General features: G+C 33.8%; 1 protein-coding gene across 1 annotated transcript in view; it reads right to left on the minus strand.

The window, feature by feature from the left end:
* Positions 1 to 21,628, minus strand: part of ARAP2 (ArfGAP with RhoGAP domain, ankyrin repeat and PH domain 2) — a 348,358-nt gene that overhangs the window by 23,240 nt on the left and 303,490 nt on the right. Inside the window, exons 28-29 of the mRNA XM_063457861.1 lie at positions 6,638 to 6,720; positions 5,001 to 5,036 (exon numbers count right to left, since the gene is read on the minus strand). Of these exons, the coding sequence (XP_063313931.1) occupies positions 5,001 to 5,036; positions 6,638 to 6,720 (119 nt within the window). The remainder of the gene's footprint in view (positions 1 to 5,000; positions 5,037 to 6,637; positions 6,721 to 21,628) is intronic.

A 21,628-nucleotide genomic window follows, 5' to 3' on the forward strand; every position in this document is an offset into this window, starting at 1 on the left:
AACAACCTAGCTTCCCTATTGGATGGGCTGAGACTGTCAAACAGGCAGATCAGGAGCAGAGACAGCACAAGTCAAACACAGCCCTGGCCAGTCAGCATCTCCTCATAGAGATGCATTGAATCAATGCATCTCTATAAGGAAAGTTCAGTGTCTGCATGCAGATAGTGGAGATACTAAATGGCTAAGCTGCTTACTGTGCAGCACTGCCCCATGAAGCACCTCTAGCAGCTTTCTGAGGAGTGGCCATTGGAGTTATCACTAGGCTGTAATGTAAACATTGCATTTTCTCTGAAAATACAGTGTTTACATCAAAAATCTTGAAGGGACTGATTATAGTCACCAGAACAAATGCAATAAACTGTAGTTGTTCTTGTGACTAGTGTCCCTTTAAACTCCCTTACTGTGTTAACCTCTACCACTATAGCTGAAAGGCTATTCCATGTGTCCACTACCCTCTCTTTAAAGTAATACTTCCTGAAGTTATTTTTAAATCTTTGCCCTTCTATTTTAAGACTGTATTTCTTTACTTATTTTTTAAAATATAGTCTCCTCCATTACTGTGGAATATATACAAAAACTGGCATACAGCTATAATCTAAAACAAAAAAAGCAAACAATACATAGTGCTGTACAGTAATAAAAGTGAAGCACGGCAATAACTGGTTGCACTCACAAGATGTGAATGCAAGAAGCGCCTCAAAGCCGAAATTAGGCTACCGTAGTCCGCTTTCCACACTGGATCAGGATGGATACTCAGCAGGCACAGGAACTTGGATGGAGTCAAGGATCACGTAAAAATTATACATCTTATTAGGCACAAACTGCCTTGTATAAAAGTGCTAATAAAAGCAAAGTGTATTAAATAGAAATTAAAAATATTAAAAAAAAAAGTTTAATTTCTGTATAATACTCTTTTCTTTTCTTAGCACTTTTATACAAGGCAGGTTGTGCCTATTAAAATATATCATTTTTACCTGATCCCTGACTTAGTCCAATTTCCTGTGCCTGCTGAGTATCTATTCTGATCCAGTGTGGAGAGCGTACTATGGTAGCCTAATTTGGGCTTTGAGGCGCTTCTTGAATTTACATCTTGTAAATGTTCTTTGGCGTACTAAGCTAAGTACTACATCTTTACCCACTACTTGTTTTTGTTTAAGGGTAGAGTATTTTTTGTATTTCCTCCATTACTGTGTTGATTCCCTTTATGTATTTAAATGTTTCTACCATATCCCCCTGTCTCATCTTTCCTCCAGCCTATACATGTTAAGATCTTTTAACCTTCCCTCGTAAGTTTTATCTTGCTCTCCATGAACCAGTTTAGTAGCCCTTCTCTGAACTCTCTCTAAGGTATCAATATCCTTCTGGAGATACAGTCTCCAGTACTGCATACAATACTCCAATCGAGGTCTCACCAGTGTTCTGTACAATGGCATGAGCACTTCCCTCTTTCTTCCTGCTAATATCTCTCCCTATACAACCAAACATTCTGCTAGCTCTTCCTGCTACTCTATTACATTGTCTGCCTACCTTTAAGTCATATGAAATTATTACCCCTAAATCCCTTTCCTTAGATGTGGAGGTATCACTGTATAGCACTGTATCAAATATTCTATACTCTGCCCTTGTTTTTTTACGCCAAAATGCACAGTTGCTACAGCTTTGACCATATTTCTAGTTTACCTAAATTGTTTGCCATTTGGCTTATCCCTCCTGGAACATCAACCCTGTTGCAAATCTTTGTATCATCAGCAGAAAAACATATCTTATCACCAAGACCTTCTGCAATATCACTAATAAAAATATTTAAGAGAATGAGTCTAAATACAGATGCCTGAGGTACCCCACTGGTAACATGATCTTGTTCATACTCTTGTCTATAACCCTCTGTTGCCTTTCACTCAGGCACTACCCAAACCATTCAACAATATTGAAATCCAAACTTAAAGATTGTAGTTTATTGATGAGGCTTCTATGTGCAACAGTATCACTGTGCAACGTTACCTCAAAGTGTTTGTAATGTTCAGGTTAGTGTTTTATTGGTGTTTTATATTATATTATTGTTTTTATTATTTTGGTTTCAAATAAAACTATATTTTTATTGAATTTGGACCTTTATGTTTTTATCTCTAAAGAATTTACTTTGATTTCCTTGGTAGGGAAGACACCACCTAAGCTCTATAGGATTAACCGTAACTTAACTTTGCTCTCCTTTTGTGAGTATATCTCCTTTTATCTTTTTATTACTCTTTTAGCTATACAGAGAGTACTATTGTCTGTTTTATTTTCATATTATATGCTGGTGAACTCTTACTGCTATAATACAGTATACTGAAAGAGAATACTTCTATAAATCCTGACCATCACATGCTGCTAACTGGCCAAAGGATATCCTTTAACACAAGACCAAGAGCGAGACCAAAATCAGTACAACCATAGACAGGATTGTACCTTTAAAGCACATATATCTTGAGTTGATTTCAAGCTCCAGAATATTGTAAGTACATTTCCTTTCTTTTATTTAAAATCACCAGCAATGAAAATACGACACTATATATACTGTTTTATTTGTCCTCTTATTTTTCATATTGCTCCATCTTTAATTGAATTGAGGACATTATTAAAGGCACTGCCTCCCTACATTCCCCATCTTTAGCCATAAGGCATGCTTAGATTAAAATATATATCTATATAAATGAAACAATTGTGTATTTTGTATGATATAAATATACATAGATATCTCACGGAATTCTTTACTCCATGAGTATTTTAAACATGTCTCCATTCTGTTTTTGCCCCTCTTTTTGTCATAATAGGTATTTATGAAGTGCTATATAATATGCAACACTGTACTTTAGGTAAGTGTGAAAACAAGTTAAGGAGACAAAATCAAGAGATGACTACACTAACATACAATATAATTTACTATAAAGTGTGCTGTAATAAAATAATAGCTCAAAAAACGCTGGCTTTTTTCAGAATGCTTACAAGGTTTCCAAAAATAAAACAAAGAGAGCATATGTGAAACAAGTAAAATATATAATTATAGCTTATTGGAACTGTAACTTCTCTGAAAGTGACACATTTTATTTTACTGAAGTGCTTACCGGGGTGTGTAGTAAAGCATAGGTAAGTATTAGATGCCTACAGGATTACTTATTTAAAGGGACAATAGTGTCACTAAAACAACTTTAGCTTGTAGAGCTCATATCCCTTCAGTCTTCAATTCTCTTACATTTAGGAGTTAAATAACTTTGTTTACGCAGCCCTTGTTTACGCTGCCCTTGTTTACGTTGCCCTGCATGTAACAATGTTCCTAAACACCCGCTGTGGCATGAGGTCTAATGTTTATACATCCATTATTGCACAGTCTATTTAATTTAGATTTTGTCCCCTACACTTAGATCTAGACCTTGCACGAGCCTTCTGTGTGTGATTAAAGTTACATTTATGGACCTGGAGATAACAACTTTAAAAGTAAGTTAATATCAGATTAAAATTTTTAAAAAAAATTCATGCAGGCTGTGTAACAGCGGGGGGGTGGGAGGGCTACTAGAAGTTACAGTTTTGTTATTTTGTTGACTGTAGTATCCTTTAAGTAAGAACTCAAAGTGAATTTCAAATTTAACCCCTTAAGGACCACACTTCTGGAATAAAAGGGAATCATGACATGCCACACATGTCATGTGTCCTTAAGGGGTTAATGCTAGAGGAGCCAGACTAAAAGAATATCTTGCTTACAGAACATATTCAGCTCAGCTATTTTACCTTAAATTTGAAATTTACTTTAGAGAATAATCCTGTTACTTTCACAACAATTATGTGTTTAGCTTGAACTATACTGATGCTTCTACACTAGACACATGCATTTGTTTGTGTACAGAACTGTGCATGTTAAACTAATTTGAATAGTATTATCTGGCTGCGTTAGGAGAGCCATACATTCAACATACATTACAAAAAATATAATATTAGAGATATGTATGGGGAAAAAAATGTTTTTTGTTTGATTTGTTAATTTCCAAAATTCAAACACTCATTATCTATGGGTAATACATAAAGGTGGCAGTCACAACGTTACAAAGTACCAATTTTAGGAGTTATCTACCGAACTTCTGAAAGATCAAAATTAAGAAAAGCCCTTTTTGTAATTTAGATTTTTCATTTCTGTTGAAAATAGCTCCCTAATTTGCTATACTTACATGGGATTCTCATTAGTATTCCAAGTACTAAATTAGGAGCTATATGTTAAATAGTGCTTTAATTTGGTATCTTTTATGACAACCGCACATAAGGCTACAAATTTTGTGAATTATCTGCAAAACTGCTAAATTATCAGAATTTAAAAAGCCCCTTTCAGTAGATAAATTGCTATTCTTATGTTAGAAAGCCTAATTAAAGAACAATTTAGGGAGCAATCTACTAAACTGCTTAAATATAAAAAATGAATAATAAAAAAAATTAAATAACATGTCCTAATTGCCAAATTCAGACAAAATTTGATTCATTATGAAACAAATTGCACATATATAAATACTAAAGAATACAAGAAGATCACAATACACAGCTGTCTGTTTGTGCAAAATACTCAGAAGTAACAGTTCTGCTTTAAACAAAAAGAAGTTAAAAATAATAGAAATTATGTTAGATCTGGAAAATTTTATGAAAAACACAATGTAGCACAAACACAAAAAAAACTGTTTTATTGGGTTCATCAGCAGTGTAAATATCTATTCCATGCAAGGTTCTAGGTTTTAGAAAATATTATATAAATTGGTAATTCTTCTATATGATGATGATATTTGTTTGTGAATGTACATGTATATGGCTGTACCAAACTATGCAATGTTTTACATATTTTTTCACAGGTGGATTAGAAAATATTTAAAAGTTGAAAAGAGTTCACATTTTATCTGAGATTTAATTTGGTGAATAAACCTATATATATTTACTGTGTGCTTCCACTGGATTTAAAATCCATAATTGTTCAAATATATTCTTACCATTGATGTTTTTCGAAATAAATTGTTAATCCCCAACTGTAAGAAATAAATAAAAACATAAAAAATCAAATAATGTTAGAACGAAATACAATTAGGAGAAATGGACTGGTAAGCTTTACTGGCCCTGCTATAATAGAACAATGTGTTAGAAAAATGTTAAATGTTTATTGAGCTGTCATTAAATTAAATGACCTACACATTACTAAACTGTTTTCAGAAATGAATGTGAGACATTAATACTATTCATTACTAGACAACCAGAGCAGAAATCGTGTAAATATTATTAACTAAAGTACAAACAAAACACCAACAACTTAACACATTGTTGTAAACTTATATTACATACACAAATACAGGAAATTTTACTTTAACAATATTACATTTACGTTTCTTTAGAGAAATCTGCTAGAGGCAGTGTGAGAAATACTTATAAATATTTCTCACAGAATTATATTTTGGAACATTTAATTTTTGGAAGTATAAAAAATAAACTACAACTCCCATGACCGTCCCTCTGAATTCTGTATAGGAAATCTAAATGCAAATGATGAAAGCAACTGTTAAATTGAAAATTACCCACACATGCAAGTCATCTACACTGCAAATCCAGTTACAAGACTCTTGCATTGGTATTCACACTATGAGCACAGTGGAAATGGATATATTTATCAGCATAATTTTATGCTACATGGCAGATTGGGCAGTTCATATATTTGTATTCACTTTTTTTTTCAAATGAATAAAATTCTAAGAGTTTAGCCTTTGGACTGAATTCTCATAGCAGAGAAAGGGCTGATTACTAGATTTCAGTGGAGGATATTTCTCTGCTGAGAGGATACAGCTCTCCATTTATTTACTATTCAGCAGATTGTGATTTGTTGACAAGGATATATCAAATTTATGCTTAATAAGCAACATTAAAAAAAGGTTTTACAGCTACAGTCTTCAAATCCCTTGTCAATTCAACATCATTTACTATTTAGGAAATAAACTAAATTGTTGTGTTGAAAATGTTTGCATGCAAGAAATTGTTGTTGCTGCCTGGTGTGAACACATCAAGGCAACATAACAAGCTCACATGCAAAGACATAATTAAAAATGAAGAAACTGTTCTATCAACTACATTATGTAATGGTATAAGAGCTTTCCAAATACCATATCCATTACAGCCTGCTGTGGTGGTTATGGTGCCAGGAGTGCTTTGGAGCATTTACAGAGTATGTATCAAACCATTTTAGTATGATTTTACAACTTACATGGGTCTACCAGGTACCCACTCAGTATCCAGTCTTCTCCTGTATCATGCTCATTAGCGGAGAGGATACACTTGATGCTCCCAGCTAATGAGTGCAGCACTGTATTACACTGCTTAGCTCGGTGAAGCTAACCTTCTTCTCTTTGCATAAATCAGGGCTGCAGCCACTAGTGCCCAGATAAGTTGTCAAACCATTCTAAAATGGATTGACAAATTACTATCTGAGAACACCAGGCATTCAAAGCACCATAACCACTGCAGCAGACTGTAGCAGTTATTGTGCTTGGAGTGTTTGTTTAAAAAATAAACAGAACTGGAGTTAATGAGTAAGCAAGAGTGTGTGAGAGAAAGATAGATAGGTATGAGAAGTTATCTTACATACATTGTTGGTGGTTTTAATTTCCTTTTCACTCCAATGTATACTTTGCTTGTAACAACCGGCAGCACTTTCTCTGGTTTAAAGCACTAAGTTAAAATAGAAAGTATAATTATTTGCTTGATAAGCAGTATTGCAGAAGAAATACAATTTTGTTAATCATATTTTTTATATTGAGGTTAAAACAAACATAGTATATATACATATATATACATATATATATACATATATATATATATATATATATATATATATATATATATATATATATATATATATATATATATATATATACATATATGCACAGGACATGAATTATGTAGGATACCTGATATTTTACCAGTTTATTCATATCTGTATATATGCTATTATCATCATTTATAGTTACAACAGAAACAATTAATATAGCACTGAAGAAGTATCTAGAATGTGTAACAAACTACATTTTTCATACATAAACTAATCACCAATAAAGAGGTACATCTTGTGCTCATCTTGCTGTGTACACAATTATAATTTTGATGAATTATTATAAAGAGAACAGACATTATATTGTGCTTTATAATGATTCATGCTGTTTCACTGCTGTACCCGCCTCTGAGTTGCATGCAACATTACTTGCAGTAAAAACCAAGAATACTACATATTGATAATAGAAAACCCTTAAAACAAAACAAATAAAAAACATACCAAAATGTGTGTGAAGCTGAGAGGCTGAGCAACCACTCATGTAAAGATTTTGAGGCAATTTATAAATAATATGCAATTGCAATAGAACTCTAGACATTCTTAGTTTGCTTTTTACAAGATTTAATATTGTTAAAAGAATGTTCTGGGGCTGTCATAGACTAATAGCATTAGTTGGTGTGGTTGAACCTCTTTAAAGTACATGTTATTTCTTGAATATGTGTATGTATAGGTTTGTGGGAGGTTGAAAATAACATATCGAATCCATGGGTAAGGTGTATAGAGTATATGGAGTAAAATATATAGAGTTCAAAAAGTCAAGGGAAAGGATAACATTTTTGGGCTAGAGGCTAGTCTACTACCATTTTAAAATGTTGCCAGTAACCACCGATTGAAGAGATATCATAGTAACCATACAGAGCATGTAAACAACACTTAAAGAAATGAGCCAGATGAATGAAGTAAACATCTCTCAAGTAAACATCTCTCAAGTAAACATCTCTTTTCTTTCTCAATATCAAACAAATATAAAAATTAAAAACATTGACAATCAAAGTGAGAAAATGAATATCCTTGATCTCAATCTCCTTGGCATATTTTTAAATAGCCGAAAACCACAATACAAGTATGGCAAAAAAAATAATTATAGGAAAAAAACGCATATAAAAGATTACTTGAACATAGAGCTAAATATTATCAACCTCAGAAAGACTACCAGGACCTAAATATTTGCTAAATACATTCCAAGAGTTAAATAAAACTCTACTCATGGAATTTCTCGTATGCAGATAGGTGGGGTAACATGCCTTAAAGGAACACTATAGTGTCAGGAACACATACATGTATTCCTGACACTATAGTGTTAAAACCCTATTTTAAGTCCCCAGGCATCTTGCCCCCTTTCAAAAGTAAGAAACGTATCTTTCTTCCAGTGCCGTGCGGGTCCGCCGTGGCTTGCAATGCGAATGCTCCATCTCCTTAGCTGAGATAATTAAAATTGACGATCTCAGCCAATCCAATGCATTCCCATACAAAAGTATTGGGGGACTATTGCGCATGCCCTGCAAAACACCCCGTTCCTCAATGCATCTCTATGAGGAACATTCTGCACCTCAATGCAGAGCGTGGGGACACTGAACATCAGTGCTGCACATTGTGCAAAGAAAAAAAAATACAATAGTGTAATACAGCAAAGGTATAATAATAATGCACCAGATTGAATTGCACTCACAAGATGGAAATGTATGAGATTGTCTTAAAGGACCACTCTAGGCACCCAGACCACTTCAGCTTAATGAGGTGGTCTGGGTGCCAGGTCCCTCTAGGATTAACCCTTTTTTCTATAAACAGCCTCCAAAACCTCTAGTGGCTGTCTCATTGACAGCTGCTAGAGGTGCTTGCGTGCTTCTCACTGTGAAAATCACAGTGAGAGCACGCAAGCGTCCATAGGAAAGCATTGTAAATGCTTTCCTATGCGACCGGCTGAATGCGAGCGCGGCTCCTGCCGCGCATGCGCATTCAGCCGATGATGTCGCAAGGAAGAAGGAGAGGAGGAGGATTTACAGAGGAAAGCTCCCCGCCCGGCGCTGGAGAAAGAGGTAAGTTTAACCCCTTCCTCCCCCCAGAGCCCGGCGGGAGTGGGTCCCTGAGGGTGGGGGCACCCTCAGGGCACTCTAGTGCCAGGAAAATAAGTATGTTTTCCTGGCACTAGAGTGGTCCTTTAAGGTGCCTCCCCTTAGATGGTTGGGGATTATATCCAAGACTCCACTTTTGATGTCGTCACCACATATTGGAAGCTTGGACTTGAAGTTGTTGAAAGTATAATTTGCTTTATTGTAAAGGTATAAAAAGTAAAAAAAAACACAGGTGGGGTCCTGCGCCTTTCATTTTACAAAAGACCTTCTCAGGGACCCAGTTATGAATCAAATGAAAATATAAAAACAATCTTGCAATAAGGACAAAAGCAGCATGTGTTCTTTAATTGGGTCCCTGAGGAAGGTTTTTGTAAGACGAAACGTGTAGGACCTAGCCTGTGTTTTATTTTACTTTTTATACCTTTACAATTAGAAGAATCATTCTGGACATAGTTGAGGCTATATCTTCTGGCAAGTTTTATTGGGACTTTTATTGGACTTCTTATTCTTCTTATTTTTTATATTGGATTTTTTTTTATATTGCCTTTTTTATATATTTGTAACCATAGTTTGTCTATTCTGTTTGGATACAAGCAGACCTATTTAGATGGAGAACGTTAGAGCTATCCTGGGAAAGCAAGATCGCAGCAGTAAAAATGAGATCCTATATCTTTTTCAAATGATACCTGTTCAGGTGCCCATTAAGCTCCTAACAAAAATCCAGAAAGGTCTATAATCCTTTGTATCAGTCAAACGGACATCTTTTTCGAATGATAAGTGTCTGGGTAACCAATAAGCTTCTAAAAAAATCCAGAAAGGTCTAAACTCTTCTTTATATCAGCCAAATATGCCAGATGAGTCTCGAGAGATAAATCCAAAGAAGATGAGGGGTTAGTGATTCCTCATATCAAACTAGATCACCATCCATGGGTCCTCTCCTGTTTCATTGGTTTGTATTTCAAGTCTGGACAGAAAAAAATGGGAATTGGGAGCATACATTTCTAAGCAGTGGTGCTACCGTTAAGAACATATCCAGACTAGATTACTATTTGGCTGAGCATCACATCTATTAACTATGGGTGCCTCTTTGGAGGTGACCACAGAAGAACATACATTTGAGGAGATTCTGGAAACAGTTTGAGCTATAATTATTGCAAGTTAGCATGTAAATTTCCCATGTAAAAATAAGTGTAGGACCCACTGATATCGGGTGCTGTGACTTAGTGGTGGGCTTGACACAATATGGCCAAATGGTGGAACTGAATCCCCTTATTTGTTTGCTAAGATAGATAATTTAAAGTAGATTTGTAAAATGTGAAACTGTATTTTTGTTTTTGTGTGTGCGCTGATCCTTTAAATGTATTTTCTTTGTACAGTACAAAAACAAAAACCGATAAAACCTTCAAGTGGAAAAAAAAACGAGCTACGTGATCATATAGCTTACACAATACTATAAGTAATGGTCTCAGCCAAGGAGATAACACATTTTATAAACATTTCAAATTCAAAACAAGAAAATAAAGTGACAATGAACTAATCCATATGCATCAGTGACTAATGGGAGACTGTCATTTATTAGGATTTAAATATTATGTTTACGGATTGTTATAATTAACATATGTGAGGTGTAAACAAATTAGTTTTCCACACCTCTTCATTCTTAAACTGGTCATCACCATTAGCTCCCTGCCAAGTATTCCTTTGAGTTCTGTCCTTCAAATATGGTAGTTAGCATAGGGAAATCATAGAGAGAAGAGGAGACATAAAACAATGTTTCTATTCTTTCTCTGTATTTGCATTATTTGCCCTTGGTTTGCATCGTGTGAATTGAATTATGATATGATTTTCGAAATCTTAAGCACAAATTTGAAAATAATATCATGAAAAATAGAAAAATATATAAAAAAAAAGAAACATACGTTCTAAGTTATTTCAATAGTTCATTCAATGATATTAATTCCAGAGAAGGGAAATTTTCCCTTTAAATAAAGAAATAAACATTTATGTAACTTCATATGAGAAGATGCATGTCAGTCATATAGAATTATTATTGCATTGTTTACTTGAAAACAGTTGAACTCTTTTTATTGTATCTATATTTTATTATCACAGCTTTATGCTTTAATTTAAAGCATACAAAAAGTTATATTTTGCAATATTTTACGAGTGTTGATTAGGGTATACTTATTTGCTAATGTGAAAATGCTGTTAGAAATATTGTTGCCCATTTATTGAAAAATGTAAAAACACATTAAAATATGTTTTTTTAATTATAGTTTTACATTAAAATTAAAAACACACAATATTTTCGCTCTGAATAAATTGATGCACCAATGCGTTTGAGATTTGCCTGAATAAAATTGTCATTCAGATGTTTTAGGCAAATTAAGGATTGCCATGAAGATTTAAAAATAGACTGCACCTGCCAAAATCATGTTGTTAATTATATTTTTGTAGATTACATTCTATAAACACAATTTTACTGCTTGAAACTTTAATCATTTAAAATTTACATAACTCATATGGTTGCAACTCACACATAATGTCTTTAAAAAGAATAACCTGCACCTACTACAACCTCTGTTAAACTCTTGACTAGGTGCTAATGAAGGTTGAAAAAAATAGTTGAGGAATTCTTACACCATGTAATTGTATATTTTCTCACGCAACCTGAAATGCTTATTAAAAATAATATAAATATGAAAATTCTTACAAAGATTTATCCATACTTGGCTATAAATCTTACATAGTTACATAGCTGAAAAGAGACTTGCGTCCATCAAGTTCGGCCCTCCTCACATATGTTGTTGCTGTTGATCCAAAAGAAGTCAAAAAACCTAGTCTGAAGCGCTTCCAATTTTGCCACAAACTAGGAAAAAATTCCTTCTTGACCCCAAAATAGCAGTCAGATGTCTCCTTGGATCAAGCAGCTATTACCCCACTAATTAGAAATTATATTACGCCACAACTACAAACAAATAAACTAGTTAATCAAACATCAGCAGCTTGGAGGACCCATTTCACAGATAGATTGTCTGAAATCCAACCATCTAAATTATATCTAGTAAAAGTATTCCTTAAATGACTAAGTCGGTGCCCAAAAATTTGTTCTGGAGAAGCAAAAATTTGTGAAGACATTTGTGAAGAAATATCAGTAGCTGCCACCCAAGAAGAGAAATTGTTCATGTAAAGTGGGCATGCAAATCCATGGGCACCAAAAATCCCTCACAATCTGACTGTAACTTCATATCTAAAATGCAACCTGCCTGCAGAATAGAAAGATAAAGTATATGCAGGATATTTTATGGATAGAATGGCTAAACTAGTGGAAGAAAGTTGTAAAAAAAGATAGAAGGCCTTTGATTGGGTATTGCAATAACAAGCAAGCCAAAAAGGGAAATCAGAAATTAACAGACTCAATAAATATAAGCTAAACCAATACAGAAATCAATACGAAGCCAATACAAGGCAAAATCAAATATTGTTCACTATAAAGTACTAAATGGTTATCAAGCACCATGACTGAGCTATTTTTTGGCATCACCATTAGTCTTTATGAACATAGGTTCAGTAAATGAGTCGAAGTTAAGCAAAAATAAGTAAAGATGCATATGTTCTTTAAATAAATTCAGTTGTCAGTACAGCATATAACAAAAGCAAAGGCACAGAGGGCGCTGCAGCAAAGGAGACGCTTAAGAGTTTCATTAACTTTCTATGTTGTCAAGGAAGGCAAAATAACGTTATGTCTAGACACCACATGTGATCAAAACTTCTAATTCGAAGAATCACTCAAACACTTTGGAAGATGGCAAATGATTCACATGGCTCAAAAGCAGCAATGTCATCTTTAAAATCTACTAGCAAGGAAATATAGGTTTTATTGTAGGATGGAGTTTTGAAAAGTCCAAAATATTCTTAGTCGATGGGGTCTCGAATTTAATATCATGGTTTCTTGCCCAATAAGATTCCATACTGTTATAAGCTAAAGAAGTCAACTGTGCTCATCTTTGATATATTCCTTTCAATTTCCAGGTTTCAAAAACTACGGACCTTAAGGATAACTGGACGATAGGACAACAGCTTTACATATGTTTCCTAAGAAGATTTCTTCTGAATCTACTCTAGCAGTAGAAATATTAGAGGAAAAGTGGTTATGTGTAGGACAGATTGAAGGTCCATTGATTGGTCAAGTCATTTGTCTCTTCTAATCAAGGTACAATGAGAAAGTGTATACGTGAAAAGTTTTATTAAAATAAAAATAAAATACTTCCATATTCTGCTTTACATCAATGTAATTCTAATAGTATAGGATGTTTAATAAAAAAATAACACACATATAGTTTCCTGACAAATGAATCAATTTCTTGCAATGTTCCAATTCTAGTCAACCACATAACCATTTTCAATTGGCAACATTATAGAGGTTATAGACGAGCAGCCCTACATAAAGTAATTGCAAACCTGATTTTTTTCTTCAAATGTGAACATTATCATTTGCATTTCACAATTGCATTATTATTGTTTGATTTAATTTAAAATGTTCTATTTCAGTCTTTATCACACATCAAATCAATTTCTGATACATGTGCATGGGTATGGCTGTGTCATATTAATACATATATACTTGGTCCAGCAAATTGAAAATAGCTTTACATGACACTTTGTAAAACAATATCATATTATGTTTGTTATATGAATGTGGGAAAGCAATTTTACCGTATTTGAAATATATTTAATCTTGAAATGTGTTTTATATAAAAATATAAAAAAAGGAATTAATACATTAAAATATTTATCAATCATAGTCATTTTCTATACTCCTGCCCTGTTAATAAGAGAAAGTATTATTTTATCCCCATCCTTCTCAACAACATGTGCAGTCTGCAACAGTGATATTTTCCAGCATATTAGAAACTAATTGCTCTGCAAGAATTCTACTATGTTTCTCAGCGTCTCTCCTGACGGTCTGTTAATGACAACCCAATTATTTCTCTCATAATATAGACAGCAACTTTTGTAGCTCAAAGTTCATGACTATATCCTTGTAGTAATAGAGAGTGAAGGAGAAATTGAAAAGTTTGACCAAGCTGATACTACATGAATTATTTGTATGTTGCAATGAATGTTCAGTGTCGATTTAGTGCCATTAATTGTATTATTTTTCTTTCATTTATGTATTCAGGTGGTATATTTAAAAAATTCCTAGTAATGCCATCACATTATTCAAATACACTCCAAAGAAAGGACTATTTTTCAATATATTTTGTCATATCTGCTATATGTGACAGAATTAAATATTGCTTCAAATGAAACTCATGTACATTTAGACAAATTATTTTTTTAAATTTATTTGCTCATCTTTACAGAAATCTTATAAAAAGTTTTGAAATGTTATAAATTATTTTGCAATATTTTCAGTCAGTATTTTTTATAGTCTGTAATGCTGATTAGACTTGGGTTAAATTTTCATTTCATTTGGATACATTCGGATATTTTTTTTTAATTTAGTCTGAACCATATCTTCATCTGTTTATTAGTGTTTGGGCAAAATCTGGCCATTTGAACATATGAATTTCCAATGTGGGCCGCAGCTGCCTAAATTGGTACACTTAATCCCTAAATTAGTACACTTGAGGGTTTACCATATTTAAAAGTACCAAATTAGGGAGTTGTTTAGTAGATAATTATTTTTTGGTATCCTTATGGCAATCCGACAAGTATTAGAGAGCAATCTGCTAAGAAGTTTAAAGACCAAAACTACAAAAAAAAAACAAGGTTCAATTTTGAACTTTCTTTCAATGTCCATATTTATTAATGACCTTCAGTGTATAAAATATGTTGTGTTTATATATTAGCTTTTCCAGATCTACACTTTTCCGGATAGAGATGTCTGATTTCATGCCTGTAATTATTTGAAGTATTCCTCCCAGCTTGGGGTTACAGCCCGAGTATTCTTGTCACAACTAACTTCTCATGTTCTTTCACATGTTATGGTATCTGGGTATTTCCTCATTCATCCCCTTTCCATCCTTGCTTGTCTGAATCTAAAAATCCCACAGGATGTTCGCTCTGCCATTCTCAACTAACCTCTGTGGCACCTCCCATATCAACTTAGGTGGGTCCACTTCATATTTTGTGCAGATATTTTGATGCATCAGGCTGGAACTTCAGTTTAAGAAATTAGGGTTTGACACTGTCCCCCCTCTGTACCTCCATTTAGGGCTATCAATTAAAGAATAGTGTAGGTGGGCATAATGCAACCACACATGACCAACAAGTGGAGGCTATATTTAAAATGAATCGGGCAATTTGGTGTCCCATAGGCCCTACCCACAGTCAGGAGATAGGGACTCTAATTAATAAACCAGGGGGTACCCAATGTTTCCCCAAGCCCCCTACTCCATCCATGGGGGCCTGATAAGGGATCTAATATTAATAGTAGAGGGGCCATAATATCCCCCTGCGTGGTGGTAGTAGACTCTAATTCTGATTGCCACAGGTGCCTTGTGTCTACCCCAGCCCCAGCAGGTGGGGGCTCTCATTAAAAATACAAGAGGGAGAACATGCTATTGTTCACACCCTAAAAGTTTCTTAATATGTCATGGTAGTTGGACTGAAACATTGGTTATATGCAAATGTATTTCTCCTTCTAATAAATTTGCTCTTTTGTTTACTTTGAAGCCCTATGATCATGAGGACGTCCAGTGTCAGTGAGACGACTTTTTTTTTATATTGTACTGTTCCAAATAAACCTGTATTTCTATGAAAACAAGTTTTTTTTTTTTTGTTTTGTTTTTGCGGCCCACATAAACTTAAACCTTGTTTATTTGGCCCGTCTTAGCCTTTGAGTTTGACATGCTTGCTGTAATACATGGAAAAGTGCAATAAAACAGTTTGCTACTTCATGGGTTGGTTCTCATCACCCTCTGGTTAATAACAAAACTGAAAACAAATAACTAATTTTACCTTAACACTTCCATAGAAGGTGAGGCAACCTGTGTGATTATAACACATATGAGAGCTTTATTTCCCTAGTATATTTGTAAAATAATCTCAATATTTAATGTACAATAGCAAAGACATTGTCCTACTTTTTTTTTAACTATTTAGTAAAAAAGAAACCATTCGTTTATTTTCTCCTGCCTGTTGTTTTTAGGGGTATATTAAAAACAGCATTCAAAATCTGCAGACCTGCTTTTTGCAGCCTTTACAAGCCCTCCTCTTGTTCCACGTCACAGGCTTTCAGTCTCTATAGGGAAGGAAAACTTCGGCACTCCAGATGTTGTGAGCTAAGTCTCTCTTAATGCTCTCACAGCCATAATGCTGGCAAAGCAACACGGGAGATATAGTCCACAACATCTGGAGTGCCGAAGGTTTTCAACCTCTGTAGAGTAATATACTAAGAAACCTCTGTGCTGGAGATGCAAGCATGCATGCGCACATGATTATTGCCTTCCAAAATGTTTCAATAAGCTGCTGTGCAGCTCGTTAAGTCTCACTCCAGCATGCCTGCTGCTTCTGTTACCTCTGTAGAAGAAAAACTTACTGGCTATCATTCAGACAGCCAGGGACGGGTTTCTATTGAAAGTTGCACTTTTAAAAATTGTCAAAAAATGACAGACACCAGACACACAAAGTACTTTAGCAAGCTGAAGTACATTATGGGTATTGAGTGACCCTTTAATAATGTAATATCAGTATAACCAAAATTAGCTTTAAAATACAGTTGGAAATGTTTAAAATGTCACATTAATGCTAATAGTATTCTGCTCACTTGGTATTCCTAAAGATAACAATGCAGAATAGTTTATACTATTCATAGAGATATTAATTTTTAACATTACCTGGGTTGTATGACATAAAAGTTATGTTAGGAAACTATTCTACTAGAAAATAGAATAGTTTTCTAAGATTGTGTATATTTACTAGATGCAAATAAATGCCTACAGATATTTAAATCATATAAACCTTCTTAGCATGTATATTGGAATGGTTAATAAATTACACGTTTTTGCATTGCTGTGCAGTGATTATCAACAGTAATGAGCTCAGTGGTTGGTTTAAAATTCATTAGTCTCCAAACTACATCCGTTTCATGAAGTCCTTTGGGAAATTGTTTAATTATTTTACTTCACTCAAAAAAACAACATTTTAATAAAACATAAAATGGAAGGTTTACAATATTTGTGATTACTACTTAAATATAACGTATCTTAGACCACCAGAAACATAAAACTAATAAAATACTCTCTCTCTCTCTCTCTCTATATATATATATATATATATATATATATATATAGTATTTGCACAGAATTGAGTACCTCTCATTTATGTATAAGTATTTCTAAAGTAAAAGATCGATAGTGTATTAGGATAGGTATATATTTTAGTGGAAAAAGAACATACCGTATATCAGTTCATATATCAGTTCAGAAAAACTAGATAATTTGGATATATATATATATATATATATATATATATATACAAGCGAAGAAAAATCAGCACTCCCAGGATTTATCCAAAGTGAAATGTTATTTCTTTATTCCAGTAGTCAACGTTTCAGTTCCTCTGGGGAACTTTCATCAGGACAGAAGAGGTATTCTGTCCTGATGAAAGTTCCCCAGAGGAACTGAAACGTTGACTACTGGAATAAAGAAATAACATTTCACTTTGGATAAATCCTGGGAGTGCTGATTTTTCTTCGCTTGTATCTATTCTGTGCAATCAAGCACCGGGTCCGTATTGATGTGAGTTGGAGTGCAAGGCATTTTTTCTTTTTTATATATATATATATATATATATATATATAGCCAGCTCCTTGGTTTTGCACCCCCCCCTGTCACAGGTGTCTCATCTCAGGACCCTATTTAAGCCTTGTACTGCAGAGAACTCGAGATGGAAGGATTTCCCCAAGTGAGTAGCTCATTTAGTAGACAGTCGGCAGTGAGAGTAGGACCTGCCAAAGATGGGGTATATTGACGTTTGTGGCAGGCTTATGCAATGTATGATCATATAGTGTAACTAAACCCCCATTATTTTTTGCCTAGATTAGTTGTTTTTAATAAAACTAGTCAAATCTGTCAGCATCAAAGTAGCTGTTTAGTTGATAAGTGAGTGCGCTGGATTTCTATTTTTACTATATAATATATATATATTTATATAAGACTGAACATGACCCCCTGTTCAGTGTTACATAGTTACATAGCTATATAGACTGAAAAAGACTTGCATCTATCATGTTTCACCTTTCTATAAAGAAATCAAGTGAGAAACATCACTTACTGTTAGCTAAAAGTTTATTCTTTTTATATCCTCTCTCTTTTAGATGGAATCAGATGCAAATAAAAAAACTAATGTGGCTACCATTAACAGTAAAATATGGAATATATATCATTCTTGAGGCATAAAAAAAATAAAGATAGTGCTTCTATCCTCTAGTATGTTTGATTGGCTATACATTTTTTTGGTTTTATTTCTTGGTGAGTTCCTTAAGCAAAACACTCTCATATATTTTGCTTTCAGTGATGATAATGATGATGATGATGATAATGATGATGGAATTTCACCAATGGAGTTATTCAATCTATCCTGAAAGAAATTACTTTTTGGAAAACCATTTTCAAACTGCCAAAGATGACATGGATATACAGGTGAAAATTACTTTACTGAGAACCTATACTGAACAACAATTCCTAGATTGGTGATATCATTAGAAAATAATTAGTTTCAGATTCTCCAATCTCTCTATGTCTGTCAGAGTGACGAATATAAGGGCTGATTTAACCAGATATCCCTTGCTCAATCATGTTATGATTGAATTCTTAATTGTCTTAGATTAATATAATCACTAATTGCCAATTTAAACCATGCTTGTGCCTTAACTAATTGCTCAATAACGGAGTTCCCTGGCTTGCTTTGACATGTGTAGCCTAATTTCTTTGTAGCCTCAGTTCCTGTGGACCCCCAAAAAACTTGTCCAGTTACTCAAGTCATCATTGGTTTTAGAACTCAGTTTACGTTCCTGACTATCCTTGCCCTCCATTGTTGGCTCCTGGCTCTCATGCTTCCAACCTCAGTCAACGGTACCTGGCTACTCTTGCAAAAATATCTTTGTGCCTTTTTACAACACCAGTAGCAGACCCCAGCTTATAAGTCATGTCCATGCTTTTGGACTTTTTAACTGTTGCCTCATTTATATGGACTTTGTTCCCAAATTCTCAACTCACAGTGAACATCATACTTGCCTTGTTTCTATATTCAATCACTCCAAATATCATTTAGCATTCAAATATATTTTTGGATCATGAAACTATTATCCCACATACTAAAAATTTACAGTCAATTATCAATGTTATCAATATCCCTGAATAATAAATAGGTCTCCTGACACCTCTAACTTAACATTTATTTTTTGTCAAGCCAAACTAAGCTATATAAGGAAATTCTAACTAACTGTGTCTGCATCAAGGCAAGTCATGTAGTGTAAGTACTGAATAGAATACTGTTTGTCATCATTATTCTGTTGATACTGTCTAAGTTGTTTCTAACCACGTTAACTCCATTGTGTATGGTCAGAGCCCATGCCAAGAGTGCTAAAGTCAAGTAATTTCATTTACTGTTTAAACAAGTGTGTTCCCCAATAAATGCATAATATTACACCATCACTGCAAGGAATCGTCACAGCATCGTCAAAATAACTGAGCCACAGAAAGAGAGCATGAAGAGGACATATATATGGAGTGAAAGAACCTCATAGGCTAGCATTATTACTACTGTGCTAGAATGTGCAGATAGAGAGGCCCCTTAACAACACAATGGTATTGGTCAGTTTGAAATTACCAGAATCACAAGAGGACATCAGATGGTAGAATATGGTGTCAGATTTAATGTAAGAATGACGCACGACCTGACAACATGCAATTCAAGGACATGCAACAGGAGCAGGTACTATGACAATTTCAAATTCACAAGTTTTGCCTTTTTTCATGACGTTTCCCACTCCACAACTTACTGCATCAGAAGAAACACTACAGACCAATACAATCTCTCTGCTGGTATCGTATATCTGAAGCATCATAATTGCAATTTATCCATATTAAAAAATATATACTTTTGTTATTTGGACAAATGCCACCATAGGAAATGTCATTCAGAAGCTGTGGTTTTGTTAACGTTAATGATTTAATTCCTGAAACTATATGATGTTTTCTAAACATGAGGAGAAGGGAATAAACAGCCACCTATTTAATATAAGGTCAATGGATGGATCTTAATCCTACTAAACTCGCCACAGAAAATACAAAAACTCGTCCAGCACTCCTATTTGTGGAAAAACAATTACCCTAAATAAATTAATGTTGCTGGGGTACAAGCTACAATTGTGTACGCTCATATTAAAATATTCAAACAATCACAAAAATGCACACTTGGAATGGACGGAATTCTATTTGAAATAAAATTAATAGTAATAACGATACTAATAATAAAAATAAGTAGTAATATACAATGGATAATATACAATGCTTTTTTATTTTTTATGTATTACTGTTCCACTCATTTGCAATCTATAGTTATGTTCTTACATTATTTGTATTATGGTTTCAGGTTTTGTAATGTCTGCCAATATCACAAGTGGCAACAGGAAGTTACTAGCTGCCACTAATAAAAAACGTGTGCTCCCATTATTCTCTACAGGAAGCGACTGGATCTAACCCTGTTGCTAGTTTTACCAACTGGAGAGGAGGAGATCACACCAAGCAACTGGGCATAACCGAGATGAAATGGATATATCAATTAGATACGTTGCAGCCCAAGGGATTAAATGCTGAGTTTGAGCTATGTCACTTTTTGGGATGAATTTCCTCTTCAAAGTTCAAAGTTTTTCCTCTTTTTCCTTTTTTTTTTTTTTTCCCTTTATTAAATTAATATGCGGTTTATTCTTATGTATTGCTATGTATTGCTATGTATTGCCAATATAATCTGTAATCTAGAAGTTCAGGATCTGAAATTAATTGATACCCAATAGTGTCAGTATAAATACGAACATAAGGAGGTTTAGATTACCAGAATTTTATACATCACTTATATATATTTAAGGTATATTATAGAAAATTTTTTATTCAAAATAATAAAGTAGCATAAATGAGGAATCCTTATTTTAATATAATCACTTTTTACAGTGCTTTTTTCTGCCATTTTTTTATTTTTTACCTGACAAGATTAAAGTAGCAGGTACATTTAAACCTGCTGAGGCAGACGTTACTATAGCAAAGAAAGTAAATAAAGAACAACAATACAATTTGCAGATTAATACTAAAACCAACACTTTCAATATCGGGTTATTTAGAAATATGCATCGTTTGATGTAACTTTAATTCTACTTAGATTTGACTTATTTTCTGTCCGTTATCTAATAGAATGAGAACTCAAGTTACATTTAAACCCACTTAGACGCTAGTATGGTAACGGTAGTGAATAAATAACAGCAATTTAATGCTCCGATCATAAATTAATAGTAGCATTTTCGATCTATGATATTTTGCTACTCTTTAACCATTATGGTACATAGTAACTATTCCTGCAACTTTTATTTATTTTTAAGTTTTTCTTTGTCTGTATATTTTGTTTTCATTTTTGCCTAAGAAGACAAAACGGCAGTTGCATTTAAAATCTGCCT

Source organism: Pelobates fuscus, chromosome 6 (genome assembly GCF_036172605.1).
Source record: "Pelobates fuscus isolate aPelFus1 chromosome 6, aPelFus1.pri, whole genome shotgun sequence".
NCBI classification, from domain to species: Eukaryota; Metazoa; Chordata; class Amphibia; order Anura; family Pelobatidae; genus Pelobates; species Pelobates fuscus.